Source organism: Anolis carolinensis, chromosome 1, assembly GCF_035594765.1.
Source record: "Anolis carolinensis isolate JA03-04 chromosome 1, rAnoCar3.1.pri, whole genome shotgun sequence".
Classification (NCBI taxonomy): Eukaryota; Metazoa; Chordata; class Lepidosauria; order Squamata; family Dactyloidae; genus Anolis; species Anolis carolinensis.
Window position 1 is genome coordinate 317,797,462 of NC_085841.1, and position 22,440 is coordinate 317,819,901.

Here is a 22,440-nt window from a genome sequence, read left to right on the forward strand (position 1 = left end):
TGGCTTCAACCATGTATTACTTTGACATCTCAATTTCTCTACTGCACTCATTAATTTGTAGTAACTGTTCCTAGCATTTACTTATTCTGGAAATGCTATCTCCAAAAGCAGACTGTGCTGTATTAGAACTTACACCTGAATTCTCACATGGCAACTGAAGAGGGCTTAAAGTTGAAAGTGAACATCCATTTGAGTGCTTTGCCCAGGAAAAGGAGGGAAAAGACCTATAGTTATTTTACCTTTTGGGTCTACCTTTAGGTTACTTCAGTAGTAGCCTCAACATCAGCTCTTTTTACTACCCCTTCTGTCAAAGAAGAATGTACAAATCCTGAATCTATACAGATATCAGCCTAATAAATGAGGAAGTGAATGGATTAATCACTCAAGAAAAGAAGCGAGGTCAACACCTAGTCTACATTTTTAGGCTTCAGTTACTGAAACACATCCTGCACAACTGGACAGAAAACGTTTCCAACATCATCAATATTGGAAATATGTTACCCTGCATCTTAAATTATGAGAATACAGTAGAGTCTCACTTATCCAACATAAACGGGCCGGCAGAACGTTGGATAAGCGAATATGTTGGATAATAAGGAGAGATTAAGAAAAAGCCTATTAAACATCAAAATAGGTTATAATTTTACAAATGAAGCACCAAAACATCATGTTAGACAACAAATTTGACAGAAAAAGTAGTTCATTACACATTAATGCTATGTAGTAATTACTGTATTTACGAATTTAGCACCAAAATATCACGATGTATTGAAAACATTGACTACAAAAATGCGTTGGATAATCCAGAACGTTGGATAAGTGAGACTCTACTGTATGTGACTGAAATGAGTAAGAATGTACAACCATACCAGCAGCCCAGAATTTCCCCCAGATTTTTCAAGAATCCACCCATAGATCTTGAGCTTCTTGGAAGAAGATGAATTTTTTTTAAAGTGAGGAATAAAAAGGATTTTTAACCTAGCCCACTGGGATACAATGCCATAAATGAGCCTGCTCAAAATGTGAGCTCTGCAATGGAGCTCTGTTATACATCTCACCACTCCATGATTCCAGTTGGTGAGTTCATATAACAGAGCTTTATCTGTATTAACAACTTGACTATAGAATTACATCCCAATTGAAGTTAGGTTGGCTTGATCTTGTTGGATTTTCTGGCAGGTAGCTAAGGTTGCATTGCTTCATATAGCCTTCAGTCTTTCAAAGCCAGGGATGGTTGATTTGACTGTTTTAATTAAGCGTTTTAAAATTGTTTCTAATGAGTTTTATTCTATTTTTTAAAATGTTTTGTTCATTATTCTAGCATCTGCAGTCCCATAACCCATGCTCTGCCTAGATTCAAGAAAAATTAGCCATTACACAAAGGGTGTTTTTAGAGTATGTCAAATTCAACTAGTAATTTGTTATTCAATTACAGTATTAATGCAGGTGGTTACCACACCTTAAAAAACGTACATCCTTTCTCTGTAGCTGCTCTTTAATTTATTTCCTGTCTCCACCACGAGATACCATTGAACAATCATGCTGCTATTATACAGCAGCATATGAATTTTTAGTAAATGTGGCACAGCTGACATCTTTGATTTAATTCACTTTATAGATAACTATTGGATTATCCTCATGAAATCTATGATTTGTACAAAGACCTTTTGGGCATGTAACAAAAAGTCTCCAAAATTATGGTTAAACTTTTCCTTAGGGCATAATAATATCTTACTTTTGCCTTGAACTGATGGAAAGAGGATTTCAAAATATTTTTCAATCAACTGCTTAGAAATTTAAATAAATCCATATGTTGAGGACATAGATTACTGCAATAGATATTCCAATGGATAAAGGTCTAAGGTCAGTTTAAGAGATCACGTCTGACATCTACCTGCATTCAAGCCTCTTCCCATAAATAATTCTTACCGAAATTAGATCATTACTGTGAATATCTAATACACTATTATAATCATCCTGTGTCTGGCATAATACCCATTAAGAACATAGACATTTCAGTATAAACAGATTTACCTATAAAAGCTAGAAATCTCATGGACTTACCAACTGGCACTTCTAATATGAAGTCTGGTGTTTTGTCATAACCATTTGCACGTAACTGATCTTCAGCTATACAGAGAATAAATGTTATAAACAATAGTATTATTCTATTAACTAGCTAGCAGAATAATTAATTTTCTTTTGAACAGAGGTACAGAATTACTTATGCACTCATATGCATGCAATGCTGTGTCAGATTAAATGAACCTTCTTAGCAAACCTGAAACATGAATATAAAAATGCTTCTTTGTCATCTCTGCATTTTTATGTCTTCATTATAAACATCATTAATTCCACCTGTCATACAGTACTTTGTTACTGAAAAATATTCAAAATAAAGAAATATTTTAGCTGATTGAATCGCTTTCAAAGTAGCTGTGAGAAATAACTAATACAGTGTTCCCTCACTTATCACAGGGGTTAGGTTCCAGGACCACCCGCAAAAAGTGAAAATCCGCAAAGTAGGGACGCTATATTTATTTTAATATTTATACATTATTTTAGTAGATTTACACTATTTTAAGTCTTTATCAACCAATTGTGTGTTGATAAATTGCCTCCTTCTCCTCCCGTTGCCACTTGGGCTCCTTTTCTCTCCCTTTGGCTTCTCCTTCCTCAGGCTGTAATTTTTTTTATGATTTATAATAGTCTTTTAGAGTTTATTGAAAAACCGCGAAACAGCGAATCCGCAAAAAGTGAACCGCGAAGTAGTGAGGGAACACTGTATAATCACAATGAAGACATGCTGTACTTTTTTCTCAGTTTATATTTTGGGAATATATAATTAGTATAAAATCTAATCACTGAAAAGTTACAATACGGTGAGAAAATTATCTAGGTCACTAAGGGCTTTATCATACTAATGTCCTGTCTCACCACAATTACATTAAGTGTAAGGAATGGAAACACACCAATTTTAGACTGTTTAATTTGCACTTGTCTGCGCAACTACCCTACTATGGAAATCTGTGGTCCCATGATCAGTCTTCCACACAGTCTCCATAACCCCACTATCCTGCCCTATTCTCTACCAAAAGTGCTGTGTGTGTGTGTGTGTGTGTGTATGTATGTATGTGTGTATATATATATGTGTGTGTGTGTATATATATATATATATATATATATATATATACACACACACACACACACACACACACAGTAGAGTCTCACTTATCCAACATAAACGGGCCGGCAGAACGTTGGATAAGCGAATATGTTGGATAATAAGGAGGGATTAAGGAAAAGCCTATTACACATCAAATTAGGTTATGATTTTACAAATTAAGCACCAAAACATCATGTTTAACAACAAATTTGACAGAAAAAGTAGTTCAGTACGCAGTAATGCTATGTAGTAATTACTGTATTTACGAATTTAGCACCAAAATATCATGATGTATTGAAAACATTGACTACAAAAATGCGTTGGATAATCCAGAACGTTGGATAAGTGAGACTCTACTGTATATATAAAAATTTCAAAAATGTTTTAGCACAATTACCGCAACTACGGTTGCTCCTGATAGGTTAAAAAAAGCAATGAAAAATCAGAAATGAAATGCAGGTAGTGAGTAAAACAGCCACTTTTTGAATAAAGAGAGAAAGGGAAGAGGTGCCACGTGACTGCCAGCATAGCAGCACCGAAGCAGATGGGGTCTATTGCACAGATGTAAATAATGGGAAGGCAGCAGCTTAGAGGACCCTGACAGTTTTTACCCATCATTAAAATGGGGCACTATAGCTATGGAGGGAAATAAAAATGGTAACTGAATGCACACAACATCAACCATCAGCTGATGGCTACCAGCAGCAGATGTGCTTTTCTTGCTGCAATTCCACTTTGTCAGCCTCATATGATAAATTGCTTAGAAAGATATTGAAAATCATGAACATGGAAATGAGCTTGCACCCATTTTTTCTTCTTGATCCACCCTAACAGCTCTCCCAAAATGTTGCACTTCTGAATGAGCTGGCATATGGTATGGGGTCTGAGAGGAAATTGGCAAGGTACTTATTATAACCAAGTATCTCTCAATAAGGGCTGGGCTGTGGGGTAGCTGGTTAGTAGCCAGCTGCAATAAATCACTACTAACCGAGAGTTCATGAGTTCAAAGCCAGCCCAGGTCGGACTGAGCAGCCGACCATTAAAAGTAGCCCAGCTCGTTATTGACCTAAGCAACCCGAAAGATAGTTGCACCTATCAAGTAGGAAATTTAGGTAACGCTTATGTGGGAGGCTAATTTAACTAATTTACAACACCATAAAAATCGTCCATCAACGTGCAGAAAGGAATGAGGAAGTAATCCATCAAGGACTAGGTGTCACAGTGGATGATGAAGTGGAAGCTTCCCCTGTGGCCGGAATTGAGCAAACTCTCATGAAGCCAGAAGCTGGAAAATGTTAAATTGCCTCTGTGCTTTGTCTCTGTTTGTATGTCATATGGCATTGGATGTTTGCCATTTATATGTACATTGTGATCCACCCTGAGTCCCCTTTGGAGTGAGAAGGGTGGAATGTGAATAGTGTAAATAAGTAAATAAATAAACAAATAAATAAATATCTGTATCTCTCAATTTTGAGGATTTCCCCCCTTGTCCTCTGTTCTCACAAAAGTTAGCAGTAATACTGAATACTAACTACAGTCCTATTAGGCTTGACAGGACACTTCCAGACCTTTCCAAAACCCTTATAATCATTCTTCCATCTATATATATAAAAGAGTGATGGCATCACGGCGACCCACAAAACAACAAAACTACAGGCCTCCCAACCTCGAAATTTGACAACATAACTCATCATCCACGCCTCTAGGTTGATACAACAAAAAGAAAAGAAAAATAAAGTCCTAATTAGAGAGAGAGGAATAATTGCTTTTATCCAATTGCTGCCAGTTAGAAGGCTAAGCTCCTCCAACTTGGTCTCCTAGCAACCCAATAAAAATAATAAAAAACACTAAAAATAATTTAAAACACTAAAACTAATACAATAAAATAATAAAATATAATAAATAAAAAGATAACTTACAATATAATTAATTAAAAAATACAAATAACATCAAATAAAAATTACACCACAATTTTTAACCAATACCACCACCACTTTGCCACAGCAACGCGTGGCCGGGCACAGCTAGTCCATTATAAAGGACCCAGAATACAACAGGAGGCACTGAGAGCCAAGGTAGGCCTCACTGGTGGTAGTGGGGGCATTCTTCAGCTACTGCCTCCCTGGCTGAAAGCATATTGAATGTAGATCATAATATCAGTAATATTTTGGAAATAATTTGCAATCAGAACTTCTAAATGTTATCAAATAGATATTTTCATCACAATCATCTCCCTCTTCAAAATATATTCCTATTCAGTCCTGCTGTTAGTGGACATAGAAAAACAGGCCAATAATAATAATAATAATAATAATAATAATAATAATAATTTATTTTTCTATCCCGCCTCCATCTCCCGGAAGAGACTCGGGGCAGCTAACATGGGGCTAAGCCCAAAACAAAAACAAGGTATGACAAGTTAAAATAAATATAAATAACTAAATAAACAGTATCAACACAACAATCAAGTAAAATAAAACAAATTAAAACACAGTAATGCATTATAACACCATAATAACCAGATAAAAATTAGATAATAAAACTACAGTAGAGTTCTGCTTATTCATCTTCCACTTATCCGACACTCTGTATAATCTGAAGCGCCGCCAAGGGCTTAGCGGCGCATCCTATTCCCCCCTCCATTGCAGCGCTCATGATTGCTCCTGCCTCTGCGTCTGCCTCCCCCTCCTCCTCCTTTGCCCCCTCCCGGGGCAGCCCGAGGAAGGGAGCACTGCTGAGCTGGAGGGAGCTCGAGAGAGGGTGGAGGACTTTTATCTCACTCTTCCTCAGGCTGCCCAAGAAGGATACAAAGGAGGAAAGAAGGCAGAGGCAGCCATGGAAGGTAAGAGGAAGCTTGACTTTGGGCAAACACGGAGTGCAATGATGCTTAGCAATGCGCTTCGTGTTTGCCCAAAGTCAAGCGCCTTTACTGAAGGGAAGAGTTTCCTCCCTTTGGTAAAGGCCTGACTGGGACTTTGGGCGAACGCGGAGTGCATTGCTAAACACCAACGCACCCCAGGTTTCCCTAGGCTGGGCCTCCTTATTATCCAGCAGATCCAGTTATCCAACATGTGGCCCGCCCGTATAAGTCGGATAACCGGAACTCTACTGTATTAGCTATCAATCATTAAATATGAAAATACTTTTTTAAAACAGAAACATTTCAACTTGGGGAAACACTTGCACTTGGATTTAAATATGTGTTGCAAGTTCATTGTTCATTCAGGCAACGAAGACAGTTTAGTGCCACTGAGTCATATTTTGTTGCAGAATTCATACAGAATTAGACTATGAGGATGACATTTTAGGACACTGTCACTTGAAAAAGTGGGAAAGAAGTTTCTAAGTTTTACCCATATGTTACATGTAGGCTCACTTTATGTGTGTGTTTTATGCAGGAAAAAAGCTGGGATAAAACAAAATTCTCAATGTATGTGTTTAATTTTATTTTTAAAAAATATTTTATTTGTAATATAAAAGAGCTAGTAGTTATTCATAAGAAATGTTCCATCTCGATCTTGGTATCTGGCTGTGATGGTATATCCTTATTCCTATTTTCACAAACACTCATGAGGATGTTGGGCATTTTTGATATTTTTATAAAATGAGAAAATAATCTAGATTAAGGTACTTTGTAGAAAAAAATCCCTCCCACATGAGAATGAGATGTCAAAATAAACGTCTAAAGGATATAAGACATATATAATATGTCTTGGAATGTGGGCTTTTAAAAGACAAATTGTCTTTTCAGTAATAACAGAGTTTACTGTAATATTAGACATGATACTTATAATATGATGACCAATATCCTCATGTATCTTAATACCTAAAAGCATTCTGATTAAAGAGATGATACAAGATATACTTGTTCAAACATATGAGGAAATAAACTTTTAAACAAGTCAGAGAATTCTTCCTATGCCATTTTTTTAATACATAAAGCATTATGCAGCTAATATTTCTTATGCTTCCTTCTAAGTCTCAGAAGACCTAGATTATGGCTAATATCTCATGACACCAAAAGTAATACAGCAGCAGATATTAAAGTATTTTTTCCAGCTACTTATTCTATAAAATATTAATTGCTAGCTTGTGCATGTGCAATATGGGGTATTAGATAACTGAATTCGTGCACAGGTCTAAATCAATAAAAGATAACATGTACTGCATCAATCATTTCTTCACCTCCATTTAGTACTTAATACAGGATATCTGTGGAGGATTGTTTTGCAAAAAGTTACTGAAATTTTCAGTACTGGGAAACTGGATTGTAATATAAAACCTTACCTAAAAATGATATATTTTTCTCCAAAAGCATTTCTTGCAGTAAGACTTCGTGCTCATGTCCAATTGCGCTGATTTTTTCTCCATCAAGGAATGGATAACATACAGGCTTGAAATAAAATTCAGATTTAGAATTGTATAGTACCTCTTGCTTTAAAAAGTGATCTAGGATTGAATAATGAACTGGCATGACAGAGCCCCCTATAGAACGTTTTTACCATACCCATTTCCATCTTACAAAGTAGAGAAAATAGAATTTGGATGAGTGAAAGAGAGTGAATCATAATGAAATAGGCTAAATTTCCCACCCCACTCCTTTAGACTAAACGGTTCTTCACCATTTCTTAGTTAATCTGTATCTGTTTGGAAGTTACTGTGATTCATGAATTGCTAACAGAAGTCCAAGCAGACTGGGAGGCACTCTTAAGCCTTTGAATCTTAGGATACTAATATGGGAAAATGAATAGGCTCTCTCTCCTTCTTTTAGATTTTTTAATTAAAGATATACCAATATATTCGCCCCTCAGGGAGAAACACAGATCTTCAGTGTTTGGATACATTACATTCATTATCTTACATTATTTGAAAGGCATTTCATAAAAAAGTGAACCTTTATTTTCTCCTTATATATACTTAACACATAGAAGTACATTATTCTTAACATCTGCAGATACACACTCAAGCATATGTAAATCTGGCTTAATATCTTAGTGTTCTTTTCTGTGACACAAACTTTTGGGGTCCATCTACAGGGGCTAAATGAACTGGAGCAAGGTGGACACCATGGCATTCACATGATGCATGACCTCCATTTGCCCTAACACCCAAAAGGTCACTTAATGTGGCCTAGTCCCAAAAAAACCATGGGACATTCTGGGGCTTCCCTGAACATCCACCAAGGCCACTCCGGAGCTTGCCCACAGTTTGTGATGGTGTGAACAACTGAGGTTGCTTCCTATTCGGAAGCAGCTGTGACTGCCATCCAGTCATCCCGCTTTCCCTGGGTTTGGGAGCCCTGGGGACAGGAAATGACACTTACCTTCCCCCTCTCATCCTCAAGTTAGAAGTGACAATTGGTGGTCATCATTGCTTGCCACGTGTTGTAACATTGGACAGAGTTATGATCAGAAAGTGGGAGGGGGAAAGGAAGGAATGATTTCTCCTTTCCCCACTGTCCTCTTTTTCTTTACTGAATGTGACGATCAAGGACCACCAGGAGTTTCACACCCAGCGATCCGTCAGTAAACAGAAGATTAGAGGCAGCAGCACTGAACCAGGTTCAGCATAAGTGGGCTGTGTGCTTTCGTAAGTGGGGGGCTTGGTGTAACACAATACAGAAACCTGTCAGCTGCGAGTCAGTTCAGTAGTTGGCTATGCAGACTTCCATGGTGCTGATCTGGATTACCACTCCAATCAGTCACAAAAACCACAAGGTAATGGGGAGGGAGGAAGAGTAAAACAGGACAATTTGGCATGTGAAGAGGTAGTGCTGAGCAAATAACTTAAAAACTACGCAATATTACTTTGTTTAAAAAACAAAGCATTGAAACGGCTATTTTAGGTTAGTTTGGCAGACATGTGATTTTGAATATGCATTCATATTCTTTCTGATTTGGTCATATTTATCTCCAAATGAGGATCTGTTCATAATTTTAATCATGGATTAGGGTTAGTATCTATAAATGAGAAGAAGTAAACATTTTTAGGCTTACATGCTCTTTCCTCCTCTCTAGGCAAGAAGAGGTCTAAGTCACATTTACTGATTTCATTTTAAATCAGGGAACTGTGATTTATTCTAACTAATTAAGAAACCAGGATATCAAATTAGGGATTGCGAGGAATAATAATCCTCTAAACCATGTTCTAGAAAATCCCCTTATTTGGATTGTACAAATAAACAGACAAAGTGATTATTTCAAGCAGCACAGATGTATTGATTTTTTGTTACGATGATATTTACTATTATGTTAGCAGAAACAACTAAAATTATACATTTGCACATGAACACATGATGCACAGAGAAGAAGCTACATCACTTGTATTTTTAAAGATTAGAAAAAAATTATATTAGCTTCAAATCTCTCACCTCTGCATTTAGCAAAAACATTTCTATTACTTAACAAATAGAGGTACAGTCACATTGTTCTCCTTTGAGCAAAGATAGCTTGTCTGAATAGAAAGCAACAGGAATCCCTTTGTCAGGACCCATGTTTCCCGGGCCTTCACATTGGCGCCGGGAATCAGGCCCCTGACATTCCCGCACATTCCTGGACTGATAAGCAGGCCGGGGCCGGCCTTGAGACACCAACGGACAAAGGGGGTTTTTGGCGGGCACTATGCGCGGGTTTTTCACTGAGCGGGAATTGCATGTTTGAATGTGGGAGGAGGGTATATAAAGGGACCCGAGGGCATCACCCAGCACTCTTGGCTTCTTATGCGTCAGTTATCCTTCAGTAAACGTTCACCTTGTTTACGCACCGGTCTCGCGTCTTCATTCCCGAGCGGCTGGAGTGAGCTGACAGGCAAGCCAAGAGTACTGGCGCCATCCTGTGTTACAGTGAGGCATGGAAATGGACGAAGAGGAAGAAACTTTGATCGGAGCAGAGGGGGGCATGTCCCTCTCCGAACAGTTCGAGGGGTTTGCCGCCGTGGCGGCCTCTACCGCATATGCGCACCCCAACGGGGTCACCCGCAGACGAGAGAGGGCGCGGAGGGACGACGCGGAGCCCAGAAGCGATTTGAGCTTCGTATCCCCACAAAGACTAGAGTTCCTGGAGGAGAGAATGGGCGCCCTCGAAACCACGCTTGATGTCATGTCAAAAGCGATGGAGCGCCTCGCCCCTCTCCTCGCGGCAAGCTGGGAGGGAACGGCCCGGGCCGAGTCCAGGCAGACGACGGGCGAGGAATGGGCCCAGGGGACCCAGAGAGACATGGGGGCCCGTGCCAAAACCCAAACGGGACTCGCGAGGACGGAGGGGGGCGACGACGGCGGTAGCGAGGACAAAGGAAGACCCCAGAGAGAGCTGTCGGATTTCCCCCCCCCGGCGCCCCCGGCACACGCCGGGCGCGGCACTAGCCATCGAGGGGAAGCGGCGGGGCATCATCACCGAGCCCCAGGGGACATGCAACGCGCCGGGCTGTGGGGACCGCCTGCCCCATTCCCACAGCAGAGAAGGGAGGAGTTGAGAATCGAGTACGAGGGGGAACCCTCTGAGCTGGACTTTTTCATGACCACCGTCAGAGGCTTCATGGAGGACAACGGACAGACTTTTACATCTGAAGCCAGTTGGGTTAGGGCCATAGGAGCCGCCTTGAGGAAAGCAGCTGCGGGTTGGTATGTGCAACTACATGCCAGGCGCGACCCCTGCCTGAACTCTGTACGGCAGTTCCTGGCAGCTCTGGAAGGCCGTTTCCGCGATCCGCTGGAGCAACTCCGAGCGAAGGAGGGGCTGAGAACCATCCTCCAGGGGCAGAGGTCAGTCTCCCAGTACGCGGAAGAATTCCAGAGCCTGGCAGAAAAGGTTAGAGACTGGAGCGACGTGACGAAACTGGAGTGCTTTAAGGAGGGGCTGAGACCTGAGCTCCTCTCCTGGGCGGCACACAGAGATGACCCAGGGACGCTACAAGGCTGGATTCAGCTGGCAGGGCGCGTCGAGACAACGCTAGCTCAAGTGAGGAGACAACGAGGAGGTGGAAGACCACAACGACAGCAATCCCAGCCGAGCGGAGGGACCAGGAGGCCGGAGAGACCCCCCCCGGGAAACAAACCGAGGGAAGAGGAAATAACAACAAGGCACGGAGCGGATGTTTCGTGTGCGGGCGTGTAGGGCACCGGGCTGCTGAATGTTGGCAGCGAAAAGGGGAAGGGGGCAACCAGCCCAAACCCAAGACTGCGGCTGGAAAGCGGGCAGAGGAGGAAACTCCGGGAGGAAGCCGACCTGATGAGCTAGTAAGTCATGACAAAAGAATGCTAGTAATGCCAATTAGAATAGAGGGGAAGGACAAACGCGCCACATGTAAAGCCTTTATCGACTGCGGGTGCTCAAGGAACATCGTTACACCCGAACTAGCAGGGGAATTGGGATGCGAGACGGTGGCACTTGAGACACCGCTTGCGTTCTCGCAGCTCGATGGATCCCTGGCCTCAGGAGGGGTGGCAAAGCACTCCATAGAGAAGGTCAAATGCCAGATAGGAACCTGGGGAGGAGAGGTGTCGTTTGTCATATCTCCAATGGCGACCTATAACGTAATATTGGGCATGCCATGGTTGGAACAGGCCAATCCACTTGTTGATTGGGAGGCTAGGAGCCTACTCTTCAAAAAGATAGAGAAGGAGATAGACAACAAGGGGGAGGAGGAACTTGGCAGGTTGGAAGAACTGGCTAGGCAATTACCCGAGGAATATCGTGACGTTGTTGATGTTTTTGACGAAAAGGGAGCCAATAAATTCCCGCCCAAAAGGAGAGTAGAAGTAGGGATCGAACTAGTGCCGGGGCAGAACTCCCCAAAGCCAAAATCTACCCGATGTCTGCGCAGGAAAAGGAAGAACTGAGGAAGTATATTGACAAAAACTTGGCGCGGGGTTTCATAGAACCATCGAATTCCCCCCTGGGGGCCCCAGTGTTGTTCAGGCGTAAAAAGGACAATTCGCTTAGACTATGTATTGATTATAGAAATCTTAACGCAATCAGCAGATAACAAATACCCATTACCCCTAATGAAGGATTTATTGTCCCAACTGTCAGAGGGGAAAATATTCACGAAATTGGACTTAATTGAGGCTTACCACAAATTAAGGATCAAACCAGAAGACAGGTGGAAGACTGCTTTCTCCTGTACTTATGGATTATTCAACTACCGAGTGTGCCCTTTTGGTTTAAAAAATGCAGGAAGCGTATTTATGCAGCTAATTAACGAAGTACTCCACCCGTTGTTGCACAGGGGAGTCTATGTCTTCCTAGATGACATATTAATAAGAGGGGAAAACAAACAGCAGCATGTTCAATTGGTGAGGGAAGTACTCCAAAAGCTAAGAGAAGCAAAACTCTATGCCAAGATAGCTAAATGCGAATTCAACAAAGACCAAATAGACTTCCTGGGATACAGAATTTCATCCCAAGGGATAGCCATGGATCCCGCAAAGGTGGAGGATGTAAAAGGGTGGGAGGCCCCTAAAACCCGTAAACAACTGCAGTCCTTCCTTGGGTTTGCGAATTTCTACCGGACGTTTGTGAAAGACTTTGCACAACTGACACTACCACTGACAGATCTACTAAAGACAAAAGGGAGGGGGGAAACGACCAGAGTAAAGGCCCCGGGGGCCAAGCTGGCGTGGACAAGGGAATGCCAAGAGGCCTTTGAAGCCCTAAAGGAAAAATTTACAGAGGAACCGGTGTTGCAACACCCTGATATGTCCAAGCAATTTGTTGTACATTGCGACGCCTCCGATTGTGCGTATGGGGCGGTCCTGTTGCAAAAGGACCGGGAGGGTAACCTAAAACCATGCGGGTACCTGTCGCGGAAATTCAATGATGTAGAGAAGCGCTGGCCAATTTGGGAAAGGGAAGCACTAGCCATCTTGAGAGCACTGGAATGCTGGAGGCACCTTTTGGAAGGAAGCGGGACCCCTTTTGAGGTGTGGTCTGACCATAAAAACTTACAATACCTGAGGTCCCCTCGCAAACTGTCCCCCAAACAAATGAGATGGGCCCAATATTTCAGTAGATTCGACTTCCAATTGAAATTTTTCCAGGGGAAACATAATGTACTGGCTGACGCGCTCTCACGCATGCCTCAGCATGAGGTGGGGCCCCAAGACTCCGAGGGAGGGATATTTTCAGACAAACAGTGGAGCCTAGCGGTCACAACCAGAGCACAAGCTGAAAGAGAAAATAAACTCACGGCCGTCAAGGCGGAGGGGGAAACATGGGAGAAGGAATTAAAGCAAGCGTATCAGGGGGATGCCTGGTTGATTTCCAATGAGGGGAAGGGGGAACTGCATGGAGGTTTGATGTTTGTCAACAAAAAGCTGTACATTCCTGAAAGGTTGCGGCCAGAAATGTTGAAACGGTATCATGACAGCAAAGGGGCAGGCCATCTGGGGCTTACAAAAACCATAAAGCTATTAGCAAGGCAATGTTGGTGGCCGGGGATGAGGGGGGACGTGAAGTCACACATCGCCAAATGTGACCTGTGTGCAGAAAACAAAACAACCCCAGGGAAACCACAAGGGCTGTTACAAACTGTAGTAGAACCCACGAGACCGTGGGAATGCATAGCGATGGATTTTGTGGGCGAACTACCCCCTAGCCGGGGGTGTCAATACATTTGGACTGTTTTGGACCTGTTTTCCAAACAAGCCCACTTTGTGCCGCTGCAGAAACTCCCCTCGGCTGAGAAACTTGCTGAGCTGTAAATTAAACACATTTATCGCCTGCATGGGTGCCCCGAGAAGGTGATTAGCGATAGGGAGGTCCAGTTCACGGCGAGATTTTGGGGGAAGTTCTTACAGATGCTGGGGGTGGAGAGGAGCCTGAGCTCAGCGTTCCACCCTATGACCAACGGGGGGGTCGAACGCACGCAGCAGACGCTGGGGCAGTTCCTGAGAATATATTCCAACCGCAGGCAAAACGACTGGGCTGAACTGTTACCGTTCGCTGAGGTAGTCTTTAACGGGGCGACGCACTCCGCCACGGGGAGATCCCCCTTTGAGATTGTATACGGCCAAGAAGTGGCGCCATTCCCAAAGCTGCCTGAGTGGAAAGAGGAGGGGGAGTTCGAAGGCAGGGAATGGCAAACGAGGATCAGAGCTGGGTGGCAGGATGTGGCGGAGGGAAACGCACTGAGGGAAACGCAGCGAAAGTACAAACTATTCGCTGACCGAAAGCGCAGGGAGGGGGAGACAATTGAGGAGGAGGACTTGGTTTGGCTGAGTACAAAAAACTTGAGTCTGGGGTTCCCCTCCAAAAAGTTGAGCCCGCGTTACATAGGCCCCTTCAGAGTCTCAAAGAGGATCAACGAGGTCACCTACCAACTGAAACTACCAAAGGATCTAGGGAAGGTACACCCGGTATTCCATTGTAGCTTGCTCAAGAAATACAGGGGTACGTTGGACAACGGAGAATCGTAGATGTGTTGGTTGTTTCTTTCCAGGAGGAGGAGGAAGAAGAGGAGGAGGACACCATGTCAGGACCCATGTTTCCCGGGCCTTCACATTGGCGCCGGGAATCAGGCCCCTGACATTCCCGCACATTCCTGGACTGATAAGCAGGCCGGGGCCGGCCTTGAGACACCAACGGACAAAGGGGGTTTTTGGCGGGCACTATGCGCGGGTTTTTCACTGAGCGGGAATTGCATGTTTGAATGTGGGAGGAGGGTATATAAAGGGACCCGAGGGCATCACCCAGCACTCTTGGCTTCTTATGCGTCAGTTATCCTTCAGTAAACGTTCACCTTGTTTACGCACCGGTCTCGCGTCTTCATTCCCGAGCGGCTGGAGTGAGCTGACAGGTTGCCCTATATTTAACTCTAGCTTTTGTCAGTTAAAGCTAGAGATAAAATCAAGCTGCTTGATATTTTAAGATAGATAATGTAAACCCCCTCAGCATACCCACACCATAATTGTTTTATTATCGAAACATATAAACTTTAACATTAATAAAAGATGATAGTAAGGTGAAACAATATGCACCTGTTTATTTCTGTATTTCAATTAGAAATTATTTTCATTATGAAAATAACATAACACAATCCTTCTGCTGCCATCCTTTGTCTTATCATTTTAAAACCAGAAAAAATATTATTTTTTGTGAAAAAGGTTTTCAAGTTATAGATTTACTTTTTATAAATCTAAGTAAGTTTAACTTTGAATCAATTTATTGTTACCATTATCTGTCTTTAACTTTCTAGAAGTTATAACTGGAATAGTTAAAAAAACATCCTAACTAGAAACATTAACACTGCAGTAGAAATCATTTACTACAGCAAATTATATTATAATGACAGAGACCAATGAAGAAAATGAGTGATGACAAAACTATAAGACAAACTCTGCAAACGAAATTTATAATGCACCATAAGCAGAAACACTTAGACTTAGTCTACAGTAATACCTGTTATTGATGTATGGCACTGACCATGGGGCAAAACTTGTAAATAACCTCACAAGCCATTTTCTACTCATGCTATCTAGCAGCCTAGTTTCCCGTAAGCATCTGAACTATTACTGAAAAATAGCCTCCTGGCATTTACAAAGAGGTTGACTTCATACTTTAGTCCATGCATATATAATTAGATAGTTGTATTTAAAATCAATACATGATTCTTAGAAGACATTATGCTTTTAAAACTTTAACTTTAAATGGATTTTAAGCTAATTTGTGTTCTTTAAAATTAACAACTAACTCAGCAACCTTTATGTTCAAATAATACATTCAGAAGCAGGGGAAATCTTTATAACAACTACCTATAGGTGACACTTAAAAAAAATGGCTAGACAAGAATCCTATTTGAACTTTATGCTACATTTTAAGGCTCTATTTAAGGCTTTAAGATAGGCATGGGCAAACCTTTGGGTGTGAAGGCCACATGGCGGGTCAGGCTGGGAGGGAGCAGGCAGGACTGCACCCCCAGGCTGAGAGGAGAGCTGGAGGAAAGGCAGGCCGCTGTGGAGAGCTCTCTCTTGGCAGCAAACTGTCCTTCCCCAGGCTGAGAGAAAGAGAAGGAGACAGGATGCTGCGGAAAGCTTCCTCTCGGCAATGGCATGTTGTTCCTGACAGGCGGCGGCTGAGAGCACTCCGGAATGCTCTCAGCTGCTGCCTATCTTCCTGGGGCCATCCTACCAGCATAACAGGGCCGCTCACCCCATCCTTATGATGGGGAGGGGGGGAACACGGCACACAGCTACTGAGGGCACTCAGGAGGGCTCCCAGATGCCATGTGCCTTCCTTCCCCATCCTTTCATTATAAGGACATGGTGGGCCACTGCATCCTTATGCCCAGAGGAAATGGAAAATGAGGAGCACCTGGCATAAGCGACCAGATGTCCGTCTCAGGAGCCTTATTTTGGCCATGCCAGAGGCAGGATGCAAAACTAATTAGGAGGAAATGCCCCAACAATTTCAAAATGTTATTTTATAGCAAGCCACTAGATATACCAGGAAACACTGAAAGCAAATTAATCATTCATTTAGTGGCTGGTGAATGGATGTTAGCAAAAAGACCCCTACAAAAATCTAAGGATGAGCCAAAAAAAAAAAACACCATTTTGTTTCACTCAGTGGTGATTGTTTTTCTGGCGGAATGTGTTTGTGATGACAAGGTTGTGTTTCATACATTTGGTGAGAAGCAGGATACTGTTTGGGTTGCTGTTTCCAAACCCATCTTTTCCTATGGTCCCTAGACACAGGTCAAAGTCTTGTCCAACTCTTGCATTAAAATCCCTCAGGAGGATGATTTTGTCTTCCTTGGGTATCTTTGACAGGATGGTGTCCAGTTGACAGTAAAAAAAATTCCTTGATGTCTTCATCAGAATCCAGTGTTGGTGCACAGGCACTTATGAAGGTTGCCTGTTGTTTTTTGGCAAGGTTAACTTGGAGGGTTGAGAGTCGTTCATTATTGCCAATGAATGCTCTGGACAGATGCTTCACCAGGTCGTTTCTGATAGCAAAGCCGACTTCGTTCTCCTTCAGACAGTCCCTTCCAGAAGAAGGTATAGCCTCCTTTTTCTTCCTTCAGCTGTCCCTCTCCTGCTCTCCGCATCTTCTGAAGTGCTGCTATGTCAATGTTAAAGCGTCCCAGTTCCCTTACAATAATAGCAGTCCTGTGTTCAGGACATTAACTGTCTGTGTTGTCCAACAGTGTCCATACATTAAATGTTCCAAAGTTCAATTTTCTTTTTTGGCTGTAGGGTGGTGACCCCTCTGGACGTGGCAGCCCAATTAGAGATGAGAGAGGCAGACTACATTTAGGGCACCTTTCCTAGCCCCTTCTCATATGGGGCTGAGCATAGTGAATCCTAAAAAAGGGCTGCTCAGTCGTGGATACAGCTGCCGGACTACTCAACTGCCTTGGACCTTGAGGTAGAACAACTGAATCCATATCCACCGTCCATGTGCCAGTCTGTGTCTGGGGGCTTCCAGATTTCACAGTCTCACCCTCATCGCCACACACTGATCGCCATGGGACTTTTGTTGCTTTTGTCTTATTTTTCTTGGAAGATGCCTCTGCGTTATTTTTTTAATGTGTGGAGGTCAGTGCATTGCCGATCAACAGTCTTCACAGAATGAGGGTCCCATCCAGTGGCATGGTTAACACGATGATAGTGGCTTCTCATCTGTTGCAGCCTTCTTCCGCCTTCACAGCCATTGTAACATGTGCCATGTTATCTTCTGCCTGCTCCGCCACTGACGTCTTTGGGTCTTTGGATTGTGCTTGATCTGGATCCTTCCCTGTGGCCCCTTCTGGGAGTATATGACTCCAATGGTTACACCAACAGGTTCATTGGAACATAAAAGCCCCCTCACAAGATTGGTAAGAATAAATAGACTGTGATTGTTTTTGTCAAAATTGGTTAGCCCAACTCATCAATGTAATATATGCTAGCATTGAGTTCCCACTGATTAAATGGTTAACTTGAGTTGGGACTAACAATCCATGGTTGCATTAATTCATTCATATACAACAAACTTAAGTGAAGATCTCACTAAGGGATATGGAAGGATATGGAAGAAAAAGGGGAGGTGGGAAGAAATTAATTTTTAATACTTATTTCACCCCATACACCCAGGAACATGTGCATTATACATTTTAAAACATTAAGACTTCTTCATGCTGTGATTCAGGAAATTCTTTTAGAATTCCACTTTCACATGCACTTGGGTTTACAAACAATTTGATTTGTCTTTTGCGGTGCTTGAACCCACTAAAGGGGACACATCAAGTTAATCAACTCATTAAAAGTGTTGGAAAACATATTTTTCATTTAAAAATGTATGAACTGAATAAAGAGAGTGGTTTCTTGTTGTACCAATGCTACAAATGAATGATAGGTTAAAATTCTTTACAAACATTATTATTATAAAATATTGCTCTTTGATCTACTGGAACTACGAGATTTTCTAGAACATGCAGGGGAAATAATATGTGACAATTTCAACACCAGAGGTGGATCTGGACAAGACTACAAGGCTTTGGCCCATTAAGTGTTTCTAAATACCCAGTTCCTACAATTCGCAGCCAGCCTGTCCAGTGGCAAGGCATGATAGGAGTGGTAATTCATCAATATCAGGAGGGCCAAAGATCCCTTAACTCTGCTCTTAACCATAACAGATGTTCCAATTTATGGATCTTAACAGAATTACAGGTTTTCTGTCTACTGAATAATTCCATTCACTATCATAAATCAAGTTCTGTGCAGAACCCTAAGTCTGAAACATTTAACAGCTCACATGATTATAAAATTCTTGGCACTTCTCTGTTTTTACTTGCTGGCTTGAACTGTATTCCTTGTAGACAGATACAAGAGTAGAGTACTGGTAAATCAGACATAGTTTAAGATTTTAAATCAGAATTTCAAATACACTTTATCCAATGGAAAATGCAAAGCAGCTGAGAATTCTTATAAAATGGTGTACATTATGACAGCTAATAATTTGATACAAGATTGTGTATTTCATGTAACAAACAGCAAAAGGTTTCCATCTAAGCACAGGAAATACATATCTAGTGAACTGACAACTTTCATATGGCATATCTGATGTTAGTTAAATAGTATAAGAGACAGTGCCTGAAGTGACCCCCTTGTAGTTGATTGAATGTAAAATAGAGGAGTATGATGTGTGTTTCGTGAAGCAGAACTTTATGTCAGGTTGAAGCTAGACACGTCTCCTCCACAGAGTCTAAGCTCATCAACTGTGCACCTAAAATTTTATGAGAAAGGATACTGTTTGATGCAGTCCACCAGTGGTCCATAACAATAGTCATTCACAGTACACTGCAGACAAATAAGAAAAGTAGTACAGTTATGAGTGATGACAGAACTATCATAGTTAAACAGAACCCTAAAACAATACATTTTAAGAAGAGCTATCAAAAGCTTTTTAGAGGTAATCAGAAAAAACAAAAATGCATATTTTAAAAGGCTGCAAAAAACAACAACAAAGCTTTAAAAATGAAATGCTCTCTTCACAATATTACATTGCCATTTATGCATTACATGACCTCAGTGATAGATCATGATGACAGTAATTAAATGAGGTTTAAAATCTTTTACAGTGCTAGGCAGATAACAGCACTGCTACTGAAAAAGGATGACTGTGATGAATACCTGATAGACCTGGTTGGCTAAGACTCCATCTGGAATCTGAGAAGGGTCCCGCAACATACTGTTTATAAGAGTTTTGGAAGCTGTGGAAGAAGAAGAAGATATTGTAAGTGTTGCTGTAAACATGTCACTAACCAGCTGTCAAGGAAAAAAATAATAAGACATGCTTGAGAGGAGATGAAGATACCCCCCCACCACCACCACACACACACGTATCAATATCTCCGATTACACCATTGGAACCTGAAATATTTTTCACATTTAATTCTGTATGTTATAAATTGGAAAAATTAATTCTGTGGCTAGAATCCATATAGGAATTATTTTTAAGAGGAGCTGAACACTACAAAATACAAGGAAACACAAGATTAAGCACACCCTCCAACACATACTCCACAGTGGTAATTTTTTTCTTTATACCTCTCTTCTGAAAAATCTCCAATCTTTAAAGAGCAACTTTGAAGAGAAGAGGAAACAAGAAGCACAAATGGTTTCATGATCCTCCCTTAATATCAAACACTGAACAAAATACATAGTATTAGCACCTGAATACATTCAGTCTTCAAAACTTCCACACTTCTGCTCTATACACAAAAATAGGTCAACAATATACATATAAATCCTATATAATGCTCTCAAACTAAGAGCAAACTCCTAATTCACCATGATGGTTGAGAATCAGCTGAATCTGTGTTGAATCCAAATCCCTCTCAGTTTAGAAATGCTGGAAATTATTCAGGACTACCCTGTTTCTGGCCTAATATTATACCAGGATAGTACCAGGAGAGAGTTTGCTCCACCACCATATTGGTTACGCTGCTAATGCAATTTTCTGAATCGGAACTCCAAATAACCAAATCAAATTTAAAGTTGACCAAAAACTGATTTGTAACCCTTTTGGTATTACTGTTGGAGAATGGTCCTCAGTGGTACATTTGAAGGATGGCACAGAGAAGATACAGCTGGATCCTGGGGAGTTATGGGTTTGGATAGAAGGTGGACTGGCTGGAGAGATCATAGAAGGGCAGCAGCTGGAGGTGGGTTTGGTGGGGTGTTGGGCGACTCCAGCTCTGATGAGGATTTGCAGCAACAAGGTTCAGCTGTGGATAGGGCGTTAGCTGGCTCAAGTTCGGAGGAGGACTTGTAAATAAAAGTAAGTTTGTTGCTAATGTAACCTTGCAATCAGCAAGGTGTTTGTTGGGCGTTTGTTGGGCTTTGTTTCAGAAGACGTGTTTGGAAGACTGCTTTGAGACGTAAGTGTTAACCCGGGGTTTTTTTTAGTGGCAAGGGGGGCTGGCATTGTGTGGGTTTGCGCTGGATTGTCCTGTGTTGGTTTTATGCATTAGCTGCCGGATTGCCTCTGTCGCTTTGGCTCTTTGTGTTGACGTTGGACTGGGATTCGGAGCTTGTGACTTCTCCCTAATGACATGAATTGGAGCTCGATGCCTGTAACTTCTCCCTAACGACGCGGATTGGAACTCGATGCCTGTGACTTCTCCCTAGTGACGCGGACTGGAAATCGGTGCTTGTGACTACTCTCTAACAACACGGATTGGAACTCGATGCCTGTGACTTCTCCCTAACGACGTGGACTGGATGTGGCGGCTTTGACTTCTCCTTTACGATGCGGTTTGGCTTCACAATGACGTTTTGGGGCACAGTGTGGCCGTTGGTCACTGTGAGTTGCTGCTGGTTGTGTTCCTGTGTTTGCTAAGCTCCATAGAATAGGTGGAGCAAGTTTCCAGTCATTTCGGCATAGTTTGTTTTAATCCGGATTATTTCCCAGGATAATCCGGATTATATCCCGAGTTCGGGTTTTTTGAGTTGGACATTACTACTTCACACTGAAGAGAAAGTGTTTTGAGCCCTTTTTTGGTTGTTTTCTTGGCTCTTTTGTGTTGTGTTGTTTTGCAATAAACTGAGTTATTTATATTGGCTGGCGTCTGACTCGTAACATCCCCACTGCTGCTATTTACAATTCTCCCCTCCAAAAGCCAAGATTAAGCCATAAGGTGACGGAGTTGCCTGGAGTGGTTTTCTGGCGTGTGGAGTGGGAAGAAAGTGGGGAAGAACGTGCGGAAAAAAGTGAAGTCCGCCTGCCATTAAAAAACAGCTTCCAAAGGGACAAGCTGTAAGACCCGTCTGAGCGAAGTAAGACTCTCGAATCCCCACCGGCTGCCAGGTTTTTTAGAATTTTGTTGTCTGTTGTCCATATTGTCGTTGTGTCGAAGGGCGGGAAGGGAGGATAGTGGATAGAGTCTATTGGGTCAGTGCAATTATCAATCACAGATAAAAGCACTGGAGCACTTTTATAGGGGTTGGGGTAAAGTAATCAACATCTTAGCACTTTACGTTGAGTATGCTACCTCTCCCAGTTAGAACACCAATATGTCCTCAAAGGAGATAGGAGTAGGAGGCAGCAGTAATAAGATCCTCACATGTGGAAGTGAGTCTACCATTATGGTAGACCATGTAGGGAGAGGGTGTGTGTCTAGCGGCTGGAGGGCCCCCATCAAAGTTATCCAGGGAAGGGGGAGATACGGGAAAGGGAGGCATAATTTAATTCGGCCTAGGGTGAGAAACAGAGTGCGTGTAGATTTAAAACGGCCTCCTGACACAGTAAATTGCCCAGGTTGGCGGACCCTCCGATCTGAAGGTGGTGCTGTTG

General features: G+C 42.1%; 1 protein-coding gene across 3 annotated transcripts in view; it reads right to left on the minus strand.

Moving 5' to 3' along the window:
- The window catches only part of cdin1 (CDAN1 interacting nuclease 1), a 188,205-nt gene that overhangs the window by 72,193 nt on the left and 93,572 nt on the right, over window positions 1-22,440 (minus strand). For all 3 annotated transcript variants that reach the window (XM_016991603.2, XM_016991601.2, XM_003214492.4), the window contains 4 exons: window positions 19,776-19,855; window positions 19,393-19,442; window positions 7,454-7,521; window positions 2,065-2,130 (listed from right to left, as the gene is read on the minus strand). In XM_016991603.2, coding sequence (XP_016847092.2) covers window positions 2,065-2,130; window positions 7,454-7,521; window positions 19,393-19,442; window positions 19,776-19,855 — 264 coding nt within the window. The remainder of the gene's footprint in view (window positions 1-2,064; window positions 2,131-7,453; window positions 7,522-19,392; window positions 19,443-19,775; window positions 19,856-22,440) is intronic.